The sequence below is a fragment of the Pelophylax lessonae genome (genome assembly GCF_965119305.1).
Source record: "Pelophylax lessonae genome assembly, chromosome: 5".
NCBI lineage: Eukaryota > Metazoa > Chordata > Amphibia > Anura > Ranidae > Pelophylax > Pelophylax lessonae.
Window position 1 is genome coordinate 371,104,011 of NC_138772.1, and position 21,483 is coordinate 371,125,493.

A 21,483-nucleotide genomic window follows, 5' to 3' on the forward strand; every position below is an offset into this window, starting at 1 on the left:
GAAATCTTCCATATTCTGTCATGCTGGGTATTACAACATGACAATTACCGAAAACACACGGCCAAGGCAACCAGGGAGTGGCTCAAGAAGAGGCCCATTAAGGTCCTGGAGTGGCCTAGCCAGTCTCTAGACCTTAATCCCATAGAGAATATGTGAAGGGAGCTGATGGTTCGAGTTACTTAACGTCAGCCTCAAAACCTTAATGACTTGGAGAGGATCTGCAAAGAGGAGTGGGACGAAATCCCTCCTGAGATGTGTGTAAACCTGGTGGCCTACTACAAGAAAGTCTGACCTCTGTGAATGCCAACAAGGGTTTTGCCACCAAGTACTAAGTCATGTTTCGCAAAGGGGTCAAATACTTATTTCTCTGTCGCTCATTGACAGACGCAGTCCTCTTTGATTCATATCAAATTGGGTTATACTGCCCTCTACAGGAGTAGGACACTAGGCAGAAGAAAACGTTCTGGCCCCACCTTAGGGGCAGTCCCAGAGGGTATATCCTCTCTCTCTCTCTGCTACAGGATGTTAGTTTTTTTCTGTCTAGTCAGGAGTAAGGACCTAAGTTCCTTGCTGGGATCTTTTGGTCCTGGCAAGATTTTTTTTAGATAAATCCTTTTTTAGTTAGCTTTTTTCTCCAGTTTCCTGTGAGATCTTCAAGCAAATTATGCCGGATCTGGGCGACGGGCTGGATGTTGAGATCCAGTGGTCACCCCAGCCGGCCTACAAGCACGTGCAGACTCCAGCTCCGCGCTGGATCGGCCGCGACACATTCAAACAATTATGCTGGAGCTGGGCGACGGGCTGGATGTTGAGATCCAGTGGTCACCCCAGCCGGCTTTCGAACGCACGCAGGCCCTAGCTCCGCGCTGGGTCGGGCTGCGACATAGTCCCACTGGAGGGACTGGCCCTGTGAGTTAAAGATCTCGCCAGGACGCCTACGACCAGTCGGAAACTGAGTCATGGCGTCTGTATTTGTCGACAGCCCCCCCACTTCGGTGGAGAGGGGTTCTGTTAGGAGTGGGTGCCCGTCGGTTCCGGTATGGTGAGTAGATGTTCCCCCTCCCCCTTGTCGGGTTTTTGGGATGGATACGGGCCCCTCTGTGGATGGTCGGATCCTTTGATCCTAAGGTTCCCCCTCTGTCCTATGACATGTTCACAGATCTTCCTTTTTGAGAGTATGATTGGATGAACAGGAGTTACACTCCAGCAGGCTTGGTTTGGGAGCTGACGCTCCAGGAGCCTTGGTTTGGGAGCTGACGCTCCAGGAGGCTTGGTTTGGGAGCTGACGCTCCAGGAGGCTTGGTTTGGGAGCTGACGCTCCATGAGGCTTGGTTTTGGAGCTGACACTCCAGGAGGAATTGACTATTTAGATAATCCTAGAAAGTACTGGCATGTAGATAAAAGGTTAAGCACCTACCCTATGCCGAGGCTACCGCCATCCTCCCGTAGGCTGCACTTGCAGGCCGCCGCCAGCCTTCCATAGCCTTCCGCAGGCCGCCGCCAATCCTCCAGTAAGAAGCCACACAAGAGCGGCAGGCCGCCGCCATCTTGCTGCACGGATTAGGCCACATAGCGAACCGCTATATTTTACACAGGCCGCCCGCAGGTCACGCAGGCCGCCATTTTGCCGTAGTCTGGTGTCTCCTGCATGGGGGCGGCCATATTTGATGAACCCAGCTACCTCGAGGAGTAGCAGTAGAAGCGCTGGAAGGCGTGTATAGGGGGCGGAGCCACTTCCTTTACCCGGGAAAGCGATCACAGGACTTCCTGGTCTGCATAGAACAGCGCTGAGCAGTTTTGTAGAAGCTTCTCTGCATCAGGTGGTGAGCCCTTGGGGTCTCTCTCTCTCTCTCTCTCTCTGTGGGGGTCCAAAGCAGGTACGCTGAGGGGCGCTATTGCCCTGGGGGATTACACATAAAAAAAAAATTTTTCTTTTTCAAATTGTTGTTTGCTGGCAAGTGTTCCTGGGATAGTCATGGACCCTGCCACACATGTATCCCCACCTGATCCCCTCGAGGACCCTCCAGTTCCCCACTTTCAATTGATGCATTATCAGCGGTTTTGGAGTCTTTTGTATCCCGGGTGGAGGTGGCCTGTCAGGAACGGGGCGCAAGGAAGCGACCCCCGCCTACCCCTATTTCATCTGAAACTTCAGATTCAGATTCTGAGCTTGTCGCTGCAGCTGCAGGTCCCTCATCTGGGACTTGTGTTTCGGGTACTGTCTCCTCAGACAGTGAGGAGGACGTTTCAGCATCCGCCATAGCTCAAGAAGAAGCATTGGTTCTGTCCGGTAAACCTTAAGACTTGAGGTTACACCGGCGAAAGTAGCTGATACTGAGATTCCTTTTGGTACTAATAGACCTACTAAGATGGCGAGGGTGTTTCCCTTGCCCAAATGTTTTGGTAATATAATTAAAGAGGAATGGGGTCGTCCGAAACGAACCCCTGGTATTTCCAAACGCATTATTAGGCGTTATCCGTTTGAGGAATCCCTCCTCAAGAAATGGACAGTACCACCTGTGGTGGATCCACCAATTTCCAGATTAAATAAAGCTACTGTTATCCCATTGGAGGACGCTCCGTCCTTTAGGGATCCGGTGGATCGTAAGGTGGAAGCCGTGTCTCGCTCCATCTTTTCCCTGATTGGGTCAGCTTTTAGGCCAGTGATTGCAATTGGTTTGGTTTCGCAAACATTGACGGAATGGACCAAGTTGTTACGCCGGGACTTAGAGGGGAGAAGCATCCCCCCGGCAGGATCAGACCTGCTGGAGCAGATGATACAAGGGTTACAATTTGTCTGTGACGCTGCTCTGGACGCCACTCCATTGTTGCGGCGGACCAAGGTTCTAAAAAGACTTAGGCGATCCCCCTGAAAGGGGAGATTAGCCAATTTGGGGCCACCTTGGATGAGATTATCAAGGATCTCACTGGGGGCAAGAGCACCTTTTTGCCACAGAATACTAAGGGAAAAGGACCTCGTCAGAGAGGGGGGCCTTCCTTTTCCGCTCATAAAATTTTTTTTCGCTCCGCGGGGGCGGGCGATAAGGCAAAGCCCTCCAAAACTCCTGCAGGAGGTTTCAAGGGGCGCTGGTCGGGTAAACAAAAGTCCGGCTCTTCCAGACCTGAAGATAAGACTACTAAAGCCTGAAGGTGCGCCCCCACCCATAGCTGGGGTGGGGGGACGTCTTCGCCGGTTTCCGGATCCATGGCTTTCCAGAATCCCGGACAAGTGGGTTTGCGAGGTCATACGGTCAGGATACAAGATCGAGTTTCAATCACTCCCACCGGTGCGATTCTTCCCTTCCAATATCCAACTATCCCCGGATCGCTTAGAAGCTTTGCGGGGGGCGGTCACGGATTTAATGCAACAAGGAGTGGTGATCCATGTTCCTTGGACAGAACGTTTTCAAGGGTTTTATTCGAACCATTTCACAATACCCAGAAAGGAGGGCAAGGTGCGTCCAATTCTGGACTTAAGAGCACTCAATCTTTTTGTCAAGGTACAAAAAAATCAAGATGGAGTCCATCCGCACAGTAGCGGCCTCCCTGCATCAGGGGGATTTTCTGGCGTCCATAGACATCAAGTATGCCTATCTTCACACTCCCATTTACGCAGGACATCAGCGTTTCCTGCGTTTCTCCGTAGAAGAGAACCATTATCAGTTACCCTTTGGTCTCGCCACGGCTCCCCGGGTCTTTACAAAGGTGTTGGCCCCAGTTTTGGCGCTGTTGCGACGAGGCATATCAATTCTGGGTTACCTAGACGACCTTCTGCTCCGTGCGGAGTCTCCGCAGACTCTGTTGCTAAATTTAGAGATCACCACGATCTCTTTACAAGAGTTCGGGTGGCTGGTGAACCTGCAGAAGTCATCTCTGGTTCCCACCAGGAGGCTGGAATATCTGGGTCTCATTTTAGACACATCCAGGGCAAAAGTGTTTCTTCCTGTGGGGAAACTCCGGAAGATTCAATCAACGATTCAGTTGTTACTAGCCGACAACTGGCCTTCCCTTCGGACTTGCATGAGGGTCCTGGGTTTGATGGTGGCTTCCTTCGAGGCAGTACCATTTGCCCAGTCCCATACCCGAATCCTTCAGAGAGAGATTCTTCTCAAATGGAACCGGAATCCAGATTCCCTGGACAATCGGATCCGACTGAGTGAGCGGACCAGGGAGTCTCTGATCTGGTGGCTTCGGTCGCCGATGCTCAGCCAGGGGAATTCATTTCTTCCAATATACTGGACGATTGTCACTACGGATGCCAGTCTATCCGGGTGGGGAGGAATTCTCGGCAAATTAGCTGCTCAGGGGCTTTGGTCCCTGGAAGAATCCAGGTTACCGATAAATGTGTTGGAACTAAGAGCGATAAGACTTTGTCTGATTCATTGGACCGAGCAGCTCCGGGGCAGCCCGGTGCGGATCCAGTCGGACAATGCCACAGCAGTGGCTTATGTCAATCATCAGGAGGGCACCAAGAGTGTCCTAGCGGCCATAGAGGTGGCCAGCATTGTTCGTTGGGCTGAACGGATTGTTCCAGCTCTCTCCGCGGTATTCATTCCGGGGGTGGAGAATTGGCAGGCAGATTATCTCAGCCGTCAGAGTCTAGATCAAGGGGAATGGTCTCTTCATCCAGAGGTATTCCACCAACTGTGCCTTCGTTGGGGCACCCCGAATGTAGATCTGTTGGCATCTCGGCTCAACAGGAAAGTGCGGAGGTTTGTGGCTCGCTCCCGCGATCCTCTAGCAGACACCGCAGACGCACTGATCGCCCCGTGGGGGCAGTATCAGCTACTGTATGCCTTCCCTCCTCTCAAGTTGCTGCCGAAGCTTCTTCGCAGGATAGAGGTGGAGGGAATCCCAGTTATTCTGGTAGCTCCGGACTGGCCGCGTCGGGCCTGGTACGCCGACCTGGTCAGACTGGTCGCAGACGTTCCTTGGCGACTTCCTCTCAGGGAGGAACTGCTGTCGCAGGGACCGATCTTCCACCCTGCTTTACGATCGCTGGCTTTAACGGCCTGGCTATTGAGACCCAGGTGCTGAAGGACAAGGGATTGTCGACTTCAGTGATTCCTACTCTAATTAAAGCAAGGAAAGCGACATCCAGAAAGATCTATCATCGCACATGGAAGTCTTATATTGCGTGGTGTGAATCTCTTGGGTTCCCTCCATGTTCTTATTCGGTGGCCCGAATATTGGCCTTTCTGCAAAAGGGGGTTGAGCAGAGACTGTCCTTGAGCACTATCAAGGGTCAAGTTTCAGCATTACCAATCTTCTTTCAGAAGCCTTTGGCTACTCATTCCCTGATGCGGAGTTTCATCCAGGGAGTGCGACACCTGGCTCCACCGGTGCACGCACCCTTACCGCCCTGGGATCTTAATTTGGTACTGTCGGTTCTTCAGAAACCTCCCTTTGAAAATATTAGGGAGATTCCCTTGCTTACTTTATCCCAGAAGGTGGCCTTCTTGGTGGCTATCACTTCTGCACGCAGGGTGTCCGAACTGGCTGCATTATTCTGTCGTTCCCCATATCTGGTGGTTCATAGGGATAAGGTTGTTTTGCGTCCGAATCCATCCTTTCTGCCCAAGGTGGTTTCAGAGTTTCATTTGAATGAGGACATTGTATTGCCTTCCCTGTGTCCTAAGCCCAGTCATCCTCGAGAATTTGCGCTGCATTCCTTGGATGTAGTTCGGGCAATCAGGGTATACTTGAATACTACGGATTCATTTCGTAAAACGGATTCACTGTTTGTGATCACGGATGGCCCTAAGAAGGGGTTGCCTGCATCTGCCGCGACTATCTCCAAATGGATCAGACAGACGGTGGTACAGGCTTATTCTATTAAGGTTCGGGAGCCTCCATTCCCTGTTAAGGCGCACTCCACTCAGGCGCTTAGTGCGTCATGGGCCTTTCGCCATCAAGCGTCAGTGCTTCAGGTTTGCAAGGCGGCCACATGGTCGTCAGTGCATACCTTTGCAAAATTCTATAAAGTTGATGTGATCGTCAGATGCCTCTTTTGGCCGCAAGGTTTTGCAGGCCGCAATTTGAGGAGACCGGTGGTCTACCTCAAGGGTTTTTTTTTTCTGTTGGATTTTTTAGTTGAGTCTCATCCCTTTTGTCTGATGAGCCTTTAAAACTTCTAGATGGCACCGGTTGGGCCTTCTGGATTGGATTTTGATTTCCGTTAATCCCACCCCTCATTTGTGGCACTGCTTTGGGACATCCCAATTTGATATGAATCAAAGAGGACTGCGTCTGTCAATGAGCGACAGAGAAAAATGGATTTTTGTAAAATCTTACCGTAAAATCCTTTTCTCTTAGCTCATTGACAGACGCAGTACCCACCCCTCTATCTTTGAGTTGGGTTGGGTTAAATTCTCTGACACTGCTTTGTGACATAACTAACATCCTGTAGCAGAGAGAGAGAGAGGATATACCCTCTGGGACTGCCCCTAAGGTGGGGCCAGAACGTTTTCTTCTGTCTAGTGTCCTACTCCTGTAGAGGGCAGTATAACCCAATTTGATATGAATCAAAGAGGACTGCGTCTGTCAATGAGCTAAGAGAAAAGGATTTTACGGTAAGATTTTACAAAAATCCATTTTTTACTTATTATAATGCAAATTCATTTATAACTTTTTTGAAATGCGTTTCTCTAGATTTTTTTTGTTGTTATTCTGTCTCTCACTGTTAAAATAAACCTACCAGTAATATTATTGACTGATCATTTCTTTGTCAGTGGGCAAACGTACAAAATCAGCAGCGGATCAAATTCTTTTTTCCCCTCACTGTTATGTATTGCTAGTTTTGTTAGTAACATGTATAAAAGTGATTGTAAACAATCACCTTGTCATATATATATGAACCTGTAATAGATTCCCTTGATAACTGGCTCCTGAAGGTGTGTATGCTTACCTTTTTTAAGACCCCCAGGGGAGATCCTGAGAATTCCCATGTATGTTTCTACTTTGACAAAGCTATACCTTGTGATGTCTGTAAGGAGGCGTTATTACTCATTGCAGTATAAGTTGTAATGCCCTCCAAAACAACTATCACTCGCCCTTAAATCTGTCTTACACCAGAAACATGTAGTGTTTGCATTGGTTGTAATCCGTATCTGATATTCATATTTTTTTGTGTATAATTTCACTTTAATATTTATTTGTTTATGTTTTTTTTTTTCTAGCTTCATACTGGATCCTCTACCACAAGTGGCTCAGATCACCAGGTTGCAATCTCTGATTCCTCCATTTTGGAAAATGTGGTTGATCAAGGACTCAATCATGGTATACACTTAATATTTGTCAGAATTATCGTTTCAGGATAACCTAAAGCCTAAGTTGACAGGGTTTAACTTTTCCTCACTCTACAAAGAACCTGTTTGTTGCTGTATGTGTCCCTAATGGGAAGATTTCCCATAATTTCCTTTCCCCTGTGATCCTCCGTGACCATAGAGAAAAGTGAGAGTAATTCTCTGCAATGTGGACACAGACAGTGTTAACTCACAAAGCTCATATTCCCTGCTGATCGGATAACTCTAGCTTAAAATCAAACCTTTGCTTCCACCCACATAGCAAAGGTTTTCTCTGCTGTATACTGGTAAGGAAAAGGCTTTTCTATTAAGGCTGTGGTTGTTCTCAAAAGAAAACAAACTGTGAAGCCGGGTACACACAGATCAATATTTGACCAGTTCAGTGGGAACTAGGTGGATTTTGACCTGTGTGTGGTCCTCTCTTTTCTACAGAAGCCAATTAAAAGATCAACGACTGTCTAATGGTCCTGTTGGAAAACCTTCTGTGATCAGTGGTCTGCAGCCAATGGCTGTAGTGCTGATTAGTGCATTTTGGCAATGGAGGAGTCCCTGGTGTCGGAATACAATAGCACAGTGGGGAGATTCCCTCCATCTACCTCACTTTTGTATATACAGAAATCTGTAAGTGGAACAGAAAAAATAGTGCACCCAGCTTAATACTTCAAATCCTTTGTGCTGTCCTTCTCTGCGCATGTTAGCAAGGAAATGGCTTTTCAACTCAGCTGTGGCTATTTTCAAAAGAAAACACACTGTAAGACTTTGCACCTGTAATATATTCAAGTGATATAAATTGTAAGTTTAACTGAGGTTTTTTACAAGAAAAGGATCTAGCAGTCAAGAAGGCTTGGTTCACACTAGTGCAGGCCGTGTGTTCTGGTTGCAGGTTCGGGAATTGCATCGATACCCGCAGCCGAATCGCACTACTCTTGGGAGACGTGCGGGGATGCCATTCATTCAGAATGACATCCTCAAACATTTCAGCCCACAGTGCAATCGCAGGTGGTGGACCTGCTGGAAAACTGCATGGTCAAAAAGACCATGCGGTTTCCCTGCGGCAGTGTTTTTAAAAAGGTGCATGAACGTGCATTTTACACGGCACAGCAGCCCACTCAAATTAGTGGGCTGCTGTGCCCGAGCAAATTCGGGACGCACGGCCCACACTAGTGTGAACCGAGCTGAAAAACAAAACGGAGTGGTTTTTGTAAGAGCACAAATGAAAGATCTAGAAAAGATCTTCAAAGGTACTGCCGTGTCAATAAGAACATAGATCAAAATTGTCCAGACTACTGTATTTTCACTCACTCTCTATGAATGTAAAAACTGGACATTAACCACTTGCCGACCGCCGCACGACTATTTACTGCGGCGGTCAGCCCCTCACAGGCAAAGCGACGTAGTACTACGTCGCTAGCCTGTGAGGGTCTAGGGAGCGAGCACGCGCCGCCGGAGGCGCGCTCCCGCGCGGTCACGGACCCCCCGCGCGTGTGACCGGCGGACCCGATGTCCGCCGGTCACTCGCGATCGTCGGGTGGAGAGGGAGAAAGGCAGGCGGCTAATGTAAACAAGCCGTCTGTCATTCCCCCCTGTGTAGGAATAGTGATCATACGGTTCTAATATGTAGGACCGTTGATCACTGTTCCTATACATGAAGTAAGAAGGAATGACCGCACATCCGATAAAGTTCAAAAATGGAGTGTATTTATTCCACATCAAACGAATGGCAAATTATAAAACGTACACACTGTGAGTGCAGTGCAGTCCTGCACTTACAGTGTGTATGTTTTATAATTTGTCATTCGTTTGATGTGGAATAAATACACTCCATTTTTGAACTTTATCGGAAGTGTGGTCATTCCTTCTTACTTCATGTGATTCTGGATTACGGATCCGACCGGCACCTGATTCCTGCCTCACCTGGAGCGGTCTCCCCAGCTTGGACTCTGCTCACTGTTCCTACACCTCAAGCCACAGCAAATCACAGTTAGAATCACACCCCTAGGGACACACACAACCCCTCCCTCTCAAAGTTAACCCCTTCACTGCCAGTGTAATTTTACAGTAACAGTGCATATTTATAGCACTGATTACTGTAGTAATGTCACTGGTAACCCCAAAAATGTCAGTCAAGGGTCCGATCTGTCCGCCGCAATGTCGCAGTACCGCAAAAAAAATCGCAGATCGCCGCCATTACGCGTTAAAAAAAACAACAAAAATTACAAAAATCTTTCCCTTTGTTAGTAAACGCAATAACTTTTGCGCAAACCAATCAAAATACGCTTTTTGCAATTTTTTTTTTACCAAACATAGGTAGCATAAAACAAATTGGCCGAAAATGTTAAAACATTTTGATTTTTACATTTTTTGGGGGGGGGGGGGGATTTCATATAAAAAAATGTGAAAAATATTGTTATTTTTACAAAATTTACGCCCTTTTTTTGTTTATAGCGCATGATCAAAAAATTGCACAGGTGATCAAATACCCCCAAAAGAAAGCTCTGTTTGTGGGGAAAAAAAGGACGTCAAATTTGTTTAGGTACAGCGTTGCACGACCGCGCAATTGTCCGTTAAAGTCACGCAGTGCCGAATCGCAAAATAGGCCCTGGTCAGGAAGGGGTAAAATCTTCTGGGGCTTAAGTGGTTAAAAAAGCAAGGGATTTGAAAGCTATTGATGCCTATAATCTTTGGTGTTGACAAAGAATTCCAGGAATAAAACTTTGAAAACTGAAGACTGATCATTCTAGTGAATCAACCACAAATTTTGTCACCAAGACTTCTCATTTCATGATGGCGTTTAATAATTAGTATTTTTGGTGAGAAATTGGAGAAATTAGATATCTACAATGTAATTGTTATGTTTGAGTATTTTATGGAGTGGAATAAATCTGATTGTTGCGCACTTAAACTTTTATTCTTTGCTTGAGAACATATGGAAATGCATTCCTGTATACTCTGTGTGACCCTGAAGCAAACTATACGGCTTAGATTTATTCATCTCTGTGTTAACAGCATGTCTTAGGGTGTATTCATTCATGTGAGAAACATCCGTAGCTTCAGAAAAATACCTATTTTTTAGGTTGTTTTAGGCAGTAAGCATTTTAATTGGACTCTGCGGTTGAATGTGCAGAAGCTTTGTTAGAATATTGAAACAATGTTGTTGTATTTGAATCCGTTATTAATATTGGACATTCTACACAAACTCAAAGTATAGTATGCCTTGTCATAATTCCCTCTCTGCATTTGCTGGCACAAGTTGCTGTCTGATACAATGGGGATTGCTGTCTGACTAAAACTAGTGAGTGCAAAATCTGGTGCAGCTCTGCATAGAAACCAATCAGCTTCCAGGCTTTATTGTCAAAGCTTAAGGCCTCTTTCACACGGGCGTTCCGATCAGATCCGCCTGTCAGTTTTTTAGGCGGATCTGATCAGATGCCCCATTCAGCCCTATGGAGCAGCGGATGTCAGCGGTGACATGTCCGCTGACACCCGCTGCCATCCGCATCCGATCCTGTCCGTGAAATCCGGACGGATGGAAACCCTATTTTCCATCCATCCAGGGGATCGGATCGGATGAGAGCGGACGATTCCCTATAGAGAGCAGCGGGGCTCTGACACCTCTCTCTCCGCACTGTGTGCAGAGACGGAGCTGTCATCCGCTGGCTCAGAGGGGATCGGCGGATCGATCACCGCTGAGCAGAGCGCGGTCCGCAATGGAATGCGGACCGCGTGAAAGAGGCCTTACTGAACAAGCTAAAGTTAGTAGCTGATTGGTTACCATGCACAGCTGCACCAGATTCTGAGTGCATCAATTTTAGTAAATCTCCCCCAATGTCTATAAAGACTGTTCAGACACGATAGAGATACTAAGTAACATTATTACTTTTATATTTATTCTGCTCAGTCTACTGAATTAATTTGCAGATCAAGGAGATGAGCTTTAAACTGCAAAGGATGATAATTAAAGGCATAGTCTGCTACTTATATTATTAATCATGTTACACCCATATTTTAAATGTAACATGAAGCATGCAGCCTCCCAAACAACTCCCCTTAGCTGAATTGCAGCGGGCTCTAGGTTGTTTGTTTCTATTTTTTTGAGCCATCAACTTTTTTTTTTTTTGTTTCTTTCTTCTTTTTTTTTGTATTGGTTAATGTTGTACTTGAAATAAAGGCATTTATTCTTGTATTGGGTAAAATCTTTGCAGTGCTTTAGGCCGGGTTCTCACTTGGGCAGTACGGAAACCAGCGGGATTCCAGTGTGGGTTCCTGTATTGCACCTGAATCGCCGGCAGTTCACACTAACATTTGCTGCGAACTGCTGCAAGTGTCAATGTAAAGTTATTGACAGCCACAGATTGGTTCACAGTTTGCAGTGCGAACTGTAAATTGGTGCAGGAATCAGATTGCATAGGTGTGAACACCCATGCGATCCAATTCAAGTGCAGACCAAAAAAAAGGATCCTGCACCAGTGCAAATGCGATTTCAGCCATACAGTTTGTATGACTGAATTTGCATTGCACAGACATTGCATGTGATCTACACAGCAATGCGGTCCGAATCACATGATCACACAAGAGTGAACCCTGTCTTTTACCAGGATCAGAATTTTTGTGTAACTTTAAACGAGACAAAGTATTAATAAAAATGTATTAACAATAACACTTAAAAAATAAAAAACACTACTGTTTAAAGTAGGAAAAAGTTTGCTCTAGTTTCGTTACTTTTTTCTATGGAATACATTTTTGCAAGGCGAAATGACCAAAACACATCAACGATTGTTCTAAAAAAAAATTGATCTATTGTTATATCCTATAATGAAGTTGTAATCAGGCTCATAACAGAAATGGAAGAATTGCTCTGGTTGAAAAGGGATGTACTGTACAGGTCTGAGAGTTGAAGTGTTAATATAAAACCTTATATCCTTTGTCCTTGTTAATGTAATGACTGTTCACTACAGGTCAAAACAACAAAGCAAGAACGGCATCTCTGAGCTCTGAGGAGATTTGCGTCTCTGTGTGCCCGTCTGACCAGTGTTCCTTAGTCACACCATCCCTCTTGTCAGCAGTGTGCGGATTACTGGAGAATCTTCTAGTAATGAATTCTGAAGATACTCTCAGCGCTTTGTCTAAGACGCATTTGCTGACCGATCTAATAAGGTACAAACAAGTGGTTTATTTCATTTTTTAGAACTCTGTTGATATGGAAAGACCAGCTTTTTTACATAATGTTTATGCATTAAGCTGCTTTTACACTGGTATGCTGTGGTTTGGTCGCAGTGTAGGTGTATCCATTGTTTTCGTGTGCTTTACAAGCGATTTTAGCCATAGTCCCATAGACATTTTATTAGGTTGTGCATTTTTTTCATGGCTTCTGAAAGTGTACCAAAGATGCTGGGCTTGCTGTACTTTCAGAAAATGCGGCAAAAATGCCCGACCTAATAGAAAGTCAGTGCATCAATGTGAAACCATCCTTCATGCTAATAGATTAAACTATTGCTGTGGTATATTATGCCTTCCATGACTAATAGTTTGCAGAACTTTCTGGCCAGAATGATTGTAGTCAGAAGGCTTTAGCAGATTTGTATAGGTGTCCTCAAACTACAAACTTCTTGCACAGCCTGTCTCTCTTTGCTCCTTGAACATGCAGAATAGGGGCATTTTATGATAAAGCAGTATTTCTTTTTTGTTCATTGATAGACACAGCTCCTGCTATTCTTAACCATTGGGTTATACTGCCCCCTACAGGAGTAGGACACTAGGCAAAAAAAAAGTCTGTCTACGCCTATGGGCAGTCCCAGGGTGTATACTCCCTCTCTCTGCTATATTTTTTTTTCTGCCTAGTCAGGAGTAAGGACCTAGTCCCTTGTTGGGATCTCTGGTCCTGGCAATTTTTTTTCTTTTAGATAGATTTTTTTTCTCCCAGTTTTTTTTGTGAGATCTAAAATGGAATGCCAGTCTGGGCGATGAGCTGGATAATCTAGATCCAGTGATCACCCCAGTCTGGCCAGTGTGCGAGCACAGACCTAATCTCCATGCTAGGTTGGCTGCAACATAGCCCCACTGGACAGGGAGTGGCCTGTGAATTAAACACCTCGCGAGGTCGCATACGATCGGGTCTTGGCCCGAGTCGCAGCGTTCCACCTGGCCGACGGCCCCCCTATTTCGATGGCGAGGGGTTCTGTCTGGAGCAGTGCCCATCTGGTCCCTGTTATGGTGAGTAGTTGTCCCCCCTCTCTCCCTGGAGGGTTTTGGGGTAGGCGCAGGCCCCTCTATAGGTCAGGCCCGAGTTCCCCTCATTCTCATTAGGTACCCCCCCTAAGCTGTCCCCCCATCCTACCCCTACTCCACTAATGCTGGGGCTGTGTAGGTGGTCTGGTACACCTCCCGGGGTGGGGGCAGGGAGCGATGGGGTATGGGGTGCGCCGCTGGCGTCCGGACGATCGGCTGTGCGGGGGGTTGTACCTAGTGGGGGCTCCTGCCAGGGTCCCCTGTCCTGCCTGCACCTGTCCGGAGGCCTAGGGATTCCTCCTGGGAACCTCGTGGTGCCGCCATTTTCTTGTAGGCCTTTGTGCTGCAATGAACGGCAGCCATTTTTGTGTAGTCTGGCGGTCATTGTGCGGTGGTTTGCCATAGAAAATGGCGGCGGCCATAACAATGGAGCCCTATGAGCGGCGATATTGGCAGTGGGAGCCCCTCCTCATCCCCTGGTACGGACTCCTGGATCCTTTCCTGATCGCCGTACGTGCAGTGCAAATTCTCCTGGTGGCTGGGGTGCCTGGTTTCTGCGGGGTGGTTAGTCTGGTTAGGTCTTCCCCCTCTCTGCTGAGGGTTGGTTGGGGCTCTGTGACTGGCAACCGGGTTTGCTGCCAAAGCGGTGGGGGTGTCCCTTAGTAATGTTTTACACTTTTTTGTGGGGTCCCCCTTGTGACTCATGGAGTCTATTAGAGCGCATCTCCCCACCTGATCTCCTCTCTGAGGCCTCGGGGCCCTTCGAGTCCTAACCATCCATCAACACACTGACTGTGGTCCTGGAGTCCTTTGTGTCCTGAGTGGAGTTGGCTTTTGGGCGATGGGCTGGCAAAAAAGCCTCATCATTGCTCCTTCTCGGTGGCTCGCATCTTGACCTTCCTTCACGGGGGGGGTTGAACAGAAATTGGCCTTGAGTACCATCAAAGGCCAGGTGTCTGCTTTTGCGGTTGTCTTTCAATGACCCTTGGCCACACACTCCCTGCTGCGTACCTTTATTCAGGGTGTTCGCCATTTGGTTCCTCCAGTGCGATCTCTGTTGCCGCCTTGGGACCTCAATTTGGTGCTTTCGGTCCTCCAGAAGTATACCTTTGTGAAGCTTCGGGAGATTACCTTGTTTACGCTGTCTCAGAAGATGGGAATGAAGACTTTGTTTTGTCTGGCGGCGTTTTCCTGTCGTTTCACGTTACTTGGTGGTTCACAAAGATAAGGTGGTTCTTTGCCCCTGTCTGTCATTCCTTCCAAAGGTTGTCTTTGATTTCCATTTGAATGAAGACATTGTGTTGCCTTCCCTGTGTCCCAGGCAAAAACATACTAAGGAAATTGCCTTGCATGTCTTGGATGTGATTCGGACAATTGGGGTGTTCCTGGCAGCTATAGAGTCGTTTAGGAAGTCAGTCTCACTGTTTGTGCTTATGGATTGGTCTCAGACAGGGTTGTCCACTTCCTCTGAAACCATTCCCAAATGGATCAGACAGACAGTGATTCAGGCCTATTCCATCAGGGGTCAGGTTCCTATTTTCCAAAGTTTTATAAAGTGGATGTGTTGGCATCTGCGGATGCCTCTTTAGGCCGCAAGGTTTTGCAGGCTGCTGTTTAGAGGACTTGGTCCTCTTTGAGAGTGTATTGTTTTTTTCAGGTGGGCTCCAGTTGTTTTGGTTGAGCATCTGTTGCTTGGTTGGCTACTGTTTTTAGCCTGGGGAATTTTTTGCTGTTCCCACCCCTCAGTTTAACACTGCTTTGGGACGTCCCAGTGGTTAAGAATATCAGGAGCTGTGTCTGCCAATGAACAAAGGAGAAAATGGTATTTTTGACTTACAGTAAAATCTATTTCAATAATGTTCATTGACGGACATGGCACCCACCCCTCTGTAGAGTTGTATTTTCTCGGACACTGCTTGTAACAAAACGGAGTACCTAAAGCAGAGAGAGGGAGTATACTCCCTGGGACTGCCCATAGGCATAGCCAGACTTTTTTTCTGCCTAATGTCCTACTCCTGTAGGGGGCAGTATTACCCAATGGTTAAGAATATCAGGAATTGTGTCTGTCAATGAACATCAGAGAAATGGATTTTACGGTAAGTCAAAAATCCAATTTTTTTAATGTACTAGTAGACTTTCAGCTTCTTCAGCAGCATGGTTGGTAATAACATCTCTAATTAGGGCACCTTCCTGTGATTATGTCTTGAAGAGCACACAAGAACCAGTTTGCTTAAAGGATAAGTTCATCTTTCATACCATGTTACATGCTACTCCCATATTTAGGCTGTAAATGCAACGGCCCTCGCACCTCCTCGATCCCCACTGTGCCAGCTAGCGGGGGTTCATCTCCAACCCCTATCGTTTAATTTAAAAAAAAAAAAAAAGGGGGGCCATGCAGGACTTCGCCCACCCGGCCACATCACTCGTTTACATTTCTCTGCAAATGGAAAACTACCGAGTCCGTACCAAGTTGCACAATATGCTGTATGGTTCTGAGCTTAGGTGCATCATGCAAATATTTCATACATACAAACCTATATGGTTTACAGGATTTTTCCCACATTGTTTTTCTTATAAATGTTTCACTTTTATTTTTTATTTTTTTTTTTCTCAGAAGCTTTCTTATATAATATCCATGATTTTTCTTTCTGCCTAGCAAATGCAGCAACCTTTTGCTATTATCATTCATGTGTGCAGTAGAAGATTGTTTTTCTTTTTTTTTCAGTGGAAAGGTTATTTATCAAATGTTATTCATAAGAGCTTTCAGTGTGATATACATTTTGTGATTGTTTCCTGTAGGTGTTAAAACATTCCACAAGACGTTTTCCACAGGGATTATGTGGATACATTGTGCTGCAAGGCATGACTGCCGACAAGTTGACAGGCAGATGGTCAAAGCAGGCAGTCATAAGAGATGTACAGCAGAATTACAATACATTTCAAATAGTGAAAGGAGTAGTGTAATACATAGATGTTACAAAGAACCTATTGTTTAGGCACAGACTAAATGTTCAGCAGTCTGTTTAAGCACTTATAACTGGTGCAGATGTGCACTGTAGTATGACCTGAGCTTTTGTGCTTAGTAACTACCAGCATATAGCAAAGGCTTAAAGCTTATGGCTACAGTAATAATGGCAGTAGGGAGTAATGCTATATCTCCTATGCTATGTAGATGTTGGATGCAATGGCCAAAGCAGTCCCAACACTAACTATGAGCCAGATTAGATGATTTAATGGAAATTGCTAAGAAATCAGCATTTTGTGAGCAGGTTTAGATAACAGACACTCACGGATTACTTAAGCAACAGTGTACTGGATGCCAGTAGTGTCTAAAAAATGCATTGGTATGCTGACTGTTTAGTATAATGGGGAATGTCTGTCTTTAGCCAGCTAAAGTCTACCATGCTGTCCACGTCAAAAAGGCGACTAAAGATTAAGGAATTTATTGAGCTGGAGGACCTGGTGGCCATGGAAAGAGACCATCAGGAAAAATGGTTCTACTGGCACAAATTTGTTTACTCCGAGGATTACAAGACACTGCTGAGCTGAATCTCCCATGTCGGAGGCTGCACCGCTGGGCCTCTCCTGCTCGAGGAGAGATAGCGAAATGAGTGGTTCCCTCTCTTCTTTACCCCCCCCCCCTCCTTTTTTTTTTTGTTTGGTTTCTTTTGGCCACCTTTTTAGGCGTTTTTTGATTTACAGTTTACCAGATAAAATACCACACGGGTACAGAGACTCCTTGTTGTCTGGGTTACCTTTTTACATGTGTATCTGCCTGCTTGGTCAGCCAGTGTCTCCCTAATTCTGAGTTTCATTTGCATACGTTTGATTTCTAAAAATGTATGTCATTTGATTTATGTATTTCTTGTGTGCTTCCTTCTTTAGAAATAAGTATTGAAAAAAAAAAAGTATTTTGGCTTGTCTTTCCTGTTTATCTTTTTTATGCCTGTGAAAAACACCACTATTCAGATAGTATAGTGATATCTGTATTGCAGGCTGGCATTTGATTTACTTTCAAAGTGGTTTGCAAAAAATATGCATGAAGGTAAAAAAAAAAAAAAAAAAACCTTCTGTGTGCAGCACCCCCCCCCCCTTCCATTACTTACATGAGCCCCATTATGATCCAGCGATGTGCACAAGAGCCTCAGCTTTGCGGGCACTCTCCCTACTCATTGGCTGAGACAGCAGTGGAAGCCATTGCCTGCCGCTGCTGTCAGTCACAGCCAGCGAGCCAAAAAGGAGAGAAAGAGAGGGGTGGGGCCGAGCCACAGCTCTCTGTGTGAATGGACATGCAGAGCAGCAGCTCAGGAGTGAGCCTGCTTCGGTGCTCCCATAGCAAGCTGCTTGCTCTGGAGGCATTTGGCAGGAGGTAGAGGGCAGAAGTGTCGGAGGGGGACCCGAGAAAAGGAGGTTTAGGGCTGCTCTGTGCAAAACCACTGTGCAGAGCAGGTAAGAATGACATGTATGTTATAAAAAAAACTTGCCTTTAATACCACTTTAAGAAAACAGTCTGCCTATCTGCAGTTGTTAAAAGGTGGACAGCGTAGGATGGGCTATGGCAGAGCCCATTCTAAGATACAGGTTTTGCCTCCATTGCAGATGAAAACTTTTTGAGAAATGGGGCATTTGTGTCCCCGAAAATATTGCAACTGAGGCTCTCTCGTTAACACTGGGGTATTGGGTAATCCACTACATTATTTTGTACTTTATGCTGGATTCTAGTATATTAGTGTTTTTAGCTTCATTTTGCTTATATACCGAAAGTATTTCTCTTTCATTCATTGACAGACACAGCTCCATATCATCTTGACCCTTGGATTTATGCTGCCCCCTACAGGCGTAGGACACTAGGTGGAAAAAGTTTGACTACGCCTATAGGGCAGTCCCAGGGGGTATACTCCCACTCCCTGCTATAGGTCTTCATTTTTTCAGAAGTAAAGACCTAGTTCCTTGCTGGGATCTCTGGTCCCAGCACTTTTCCTTTTTAACCACTTTACCCCCACTCACTGTGCCTCTACTGCGGCACAGTGGCTCGTTCCCGTCGCTGGACTCCTCCCCTTGTGGGCGGCGCTCGCACGCCGCCGGAGGCTCGTTCCCGCTGTATTCAGTCACAGCGGGAGTCGGGCCAGGGGAGGAGCAGCGGCGATCGCCGCTGCTCTTCCCCGATCGTCGGGGAATCGAGTTTGGAGATCCGCCCTCTTGTGTAAACAAAGTGAGCTGATCTCCTAAGTGACAGACAGTGACAGATTGCAGGATTGCAGGGTTCAGCATAGCTGAACATGCGATCTGTCCCTGTGTCACTCGGTCACCTCCCCCCACACACGTTAGTAAGCACCAGGCATACATTAACCCCTCCCCCTCCAATAAAATTAACCCCTTCCCTGCCAGTGTCATTTTTACAGTAACAGTGCATGCATAGCACTGATTACTGTAGTAATGTCACTGGTACCCCCAAAAGTGTCAAAAATGTCAGTCAAGGGTCCGATCTGTCCGTCGCAATGTCGCAGTCCCGCAAAAAAAATCGCAGATCGCAGCCATTACTCGTTAAAATAAAAAACACCAAAAATGACAGAAATCTTTCCCTTAGTTAGTAAATGCAATAACTTTTGCACAAACTAATCAAAATACGCTTATTGTGATTTTTTTTTTACCAAACATAGGTAGCAGAAAACAAATTGGCCAAAAAATTAAAAAAAATTTTGACTTTTACATTTTTTTGGGGGGAATTTCATATAAAAAAATTTGAAAAATATTGTTTCTCTTACGTCCTCCGACAGTCGCCGCCTCTTCATATTCGTCACATATGGGGTATTAGACTTTGCTCCGAAGGAGTAGCTAGGCAACAGAATATGTTAACATTAAAGCTTTTAACATATCCCACCCTCAAGGGGTGGTCCCCTCAGTCAATACCCTCCTACTTCCTGCAACCATATCTCAGTTTTAATGTCTGGCTTGTCAGGAGTGGCTGGCTCTCTCTGTGCTGGGGCTTTGTGCCCCAGACTCTTTCTTCTTTTTTGATTTTTTGTTTGAGTTTTCTCTCTACCTTTACTTAGCTGTTCTTTTTGTCAGCATTAGTTAGTTCTTCGGACGAAGAGGATCATGCGGGCTGGGTCTCGGGCTGATCCCCCTGGTCGCAGGTCGTGGGTCAGTGGCTTCCCAGCCTGCCATCGAGCGTTCAGCCAGGTAACGCTCCTGGCACAGTGAACGACCCATCCCTGTTCGGTGCAGGGATGATTGGTGAGGTGGCTACCTCACTGGACGCTGTGCGGTTTCTTAAGCCCCATTCTGTGCGTCTTGTATGTGACTCTCCCTGCCTCATGTGCAGCGGCTTGTTCGCCTGTGCGGGTCCCCCACGCCACTGTGAGGTAAGTGTATTTATGTGGGGACCTGTCTGTCTGGGGGGGTGTCAGTCTGGGACTGTGTAACCTGCCTCTATTCACACTGTTTGTCTCCCTATCTCTCGGCTGCATGCTGTGGGCTGCAAGGGGGGGGAGCTGTGTGACACTGTGTGTGTCAGCCTTGTCAGTGTGAGAAGCTGTGTGCTGTGGGGCATGTTTTGTGGCATGTTTGGGCATTATACAGCGATCGCTGCGGCGATCTGACATGTTTTTTTATATGGAGACATGTGTGCATTACTGTACTGTGGAGGGGCGGTTTCGGCGCCAAACGGCGCCATTTTGCCTACACTCGCTCCGGCCGCATGTTCTACATGCATGGCGGCCATTTTCTTGTAGCCTCCCATAGGCTTTCATAGAGCGCCCTGGCAGCATCACTTCCTCTTCTCCAGGAACACCGATCGAGGCAGCAGCAGCAGCGGCGAGGGTCTCCTCAGGTTTTATCCTTCCTATCCATTGCCTGCATCAGTTTTATTGTCCCTGTGGGGGTCTCATTGTGCTTGTGTTGTGGTGCGGTGGGCTGCGCTCGCCGCGCGTGTTAAAGGGGCAGTTAACCCTTTATTATCCGGCATTTGTTGTAGGGGCAATGGATTCTCAGGAGGGCAAATTTCCTACTGCCTTGGTGGAAAGCCAGGGGACCGCTGTTTCCCCCCCAGGGGGGGATTTAGCCACTATTGTGGCTAGCCTTGCTGCTCAGGTGCAGATGCTGGTGGCTGCTCAATCTACTAAAAGACCCAGAATTGCTCTTTCCTCTGATTCTGATTGAGGGTGAAGGTGATGGGGTTGTTATGGCGAGGGCCTCCTTATCGGGGTCCCGCTCCTCCCTGGATCTAGTGGGGTCCGAGGTGGAGGCTGAAGTTGAAGGGGTTGATAATTCTCCCCCTGGCTCGCCCGAAGAGCTTGCAATCATGGATGAATTGATTGCTTCCATAAAACAAACGCTGCGTTTGCAGGATGAAGTGTGTCCCCCCGCTGCCTTGGCGGCTTATGGGACGCAGAGAAAACGCAGGACGCCGCAGGTTTTTCCCTGCAATGATGATTTTCAGCGCGCTGTTAAGGAACAATGGCGCAATCTGCGCAAACCTTTTGCTGTACCTAGTAGGTTCAAGCTGCGTTATCCTTTCTCGCCTTCCACTGATGAAAGGTGGTGTGTGCCACCCCCAGTGGATCACGCAATTGCGGTTTTAAACAAATCCACTGCGATTCCTGCAGAGGATTCCCCGGTGTTCCGTGATGCCACGGATAGGAGATTGGAGTCTCTTGCCCGTCATACTTATTCTGTTACGGGTTCTATGCTTAAGGCTCTGTTTGCCTCTCTCATGGCGGCCCAGGCGGTCGCAAGTTGGACGCAGATGCTTCGGCGCGTCTTAGTGGCCGATTCGGCCTCGCCGGCGACCCTGGATATGGTGGATCAAATCCACCAGGGTGTCATGTATCTGTGTGATGCGGACTTGGACTTAGTCCCATTGGCTGCACGTGTACACAGCGTGGCGGTGTTGTCTCGCCGCCTGGTTTGGTTGAAATGTTGGTCGGTGGACCAGTCTTCACGTAAGACCTTA

The 21,483-nt window shown here is 46.9% G+C and overlaps 1 protein-coding gene across 1 annotated transcript in view; it reads left to right on the forward strand.

Moving 5' to 3' along the window:
* The window catches only part of RTTN (rotatin), a 423,025-nt gene that overhangs the window by 313,269 nt on the left and 88,273 nt on the right, over positions 1-21,483 (forward strand). The window contains exons 36-37 of the mRNA XM_082257758.1: positions 7,179-7,278; positions 12,260-12,458. Of these exons, the coding sequence (XP_082113884.1) occupies positions 7,179-7,278; positions 12,260-12,458 (299 nt within the window). The remainder of the gene's footprint in view (positions 1-7,178; positions 7,279-12,259; positions 12,459-21,483) is intronic.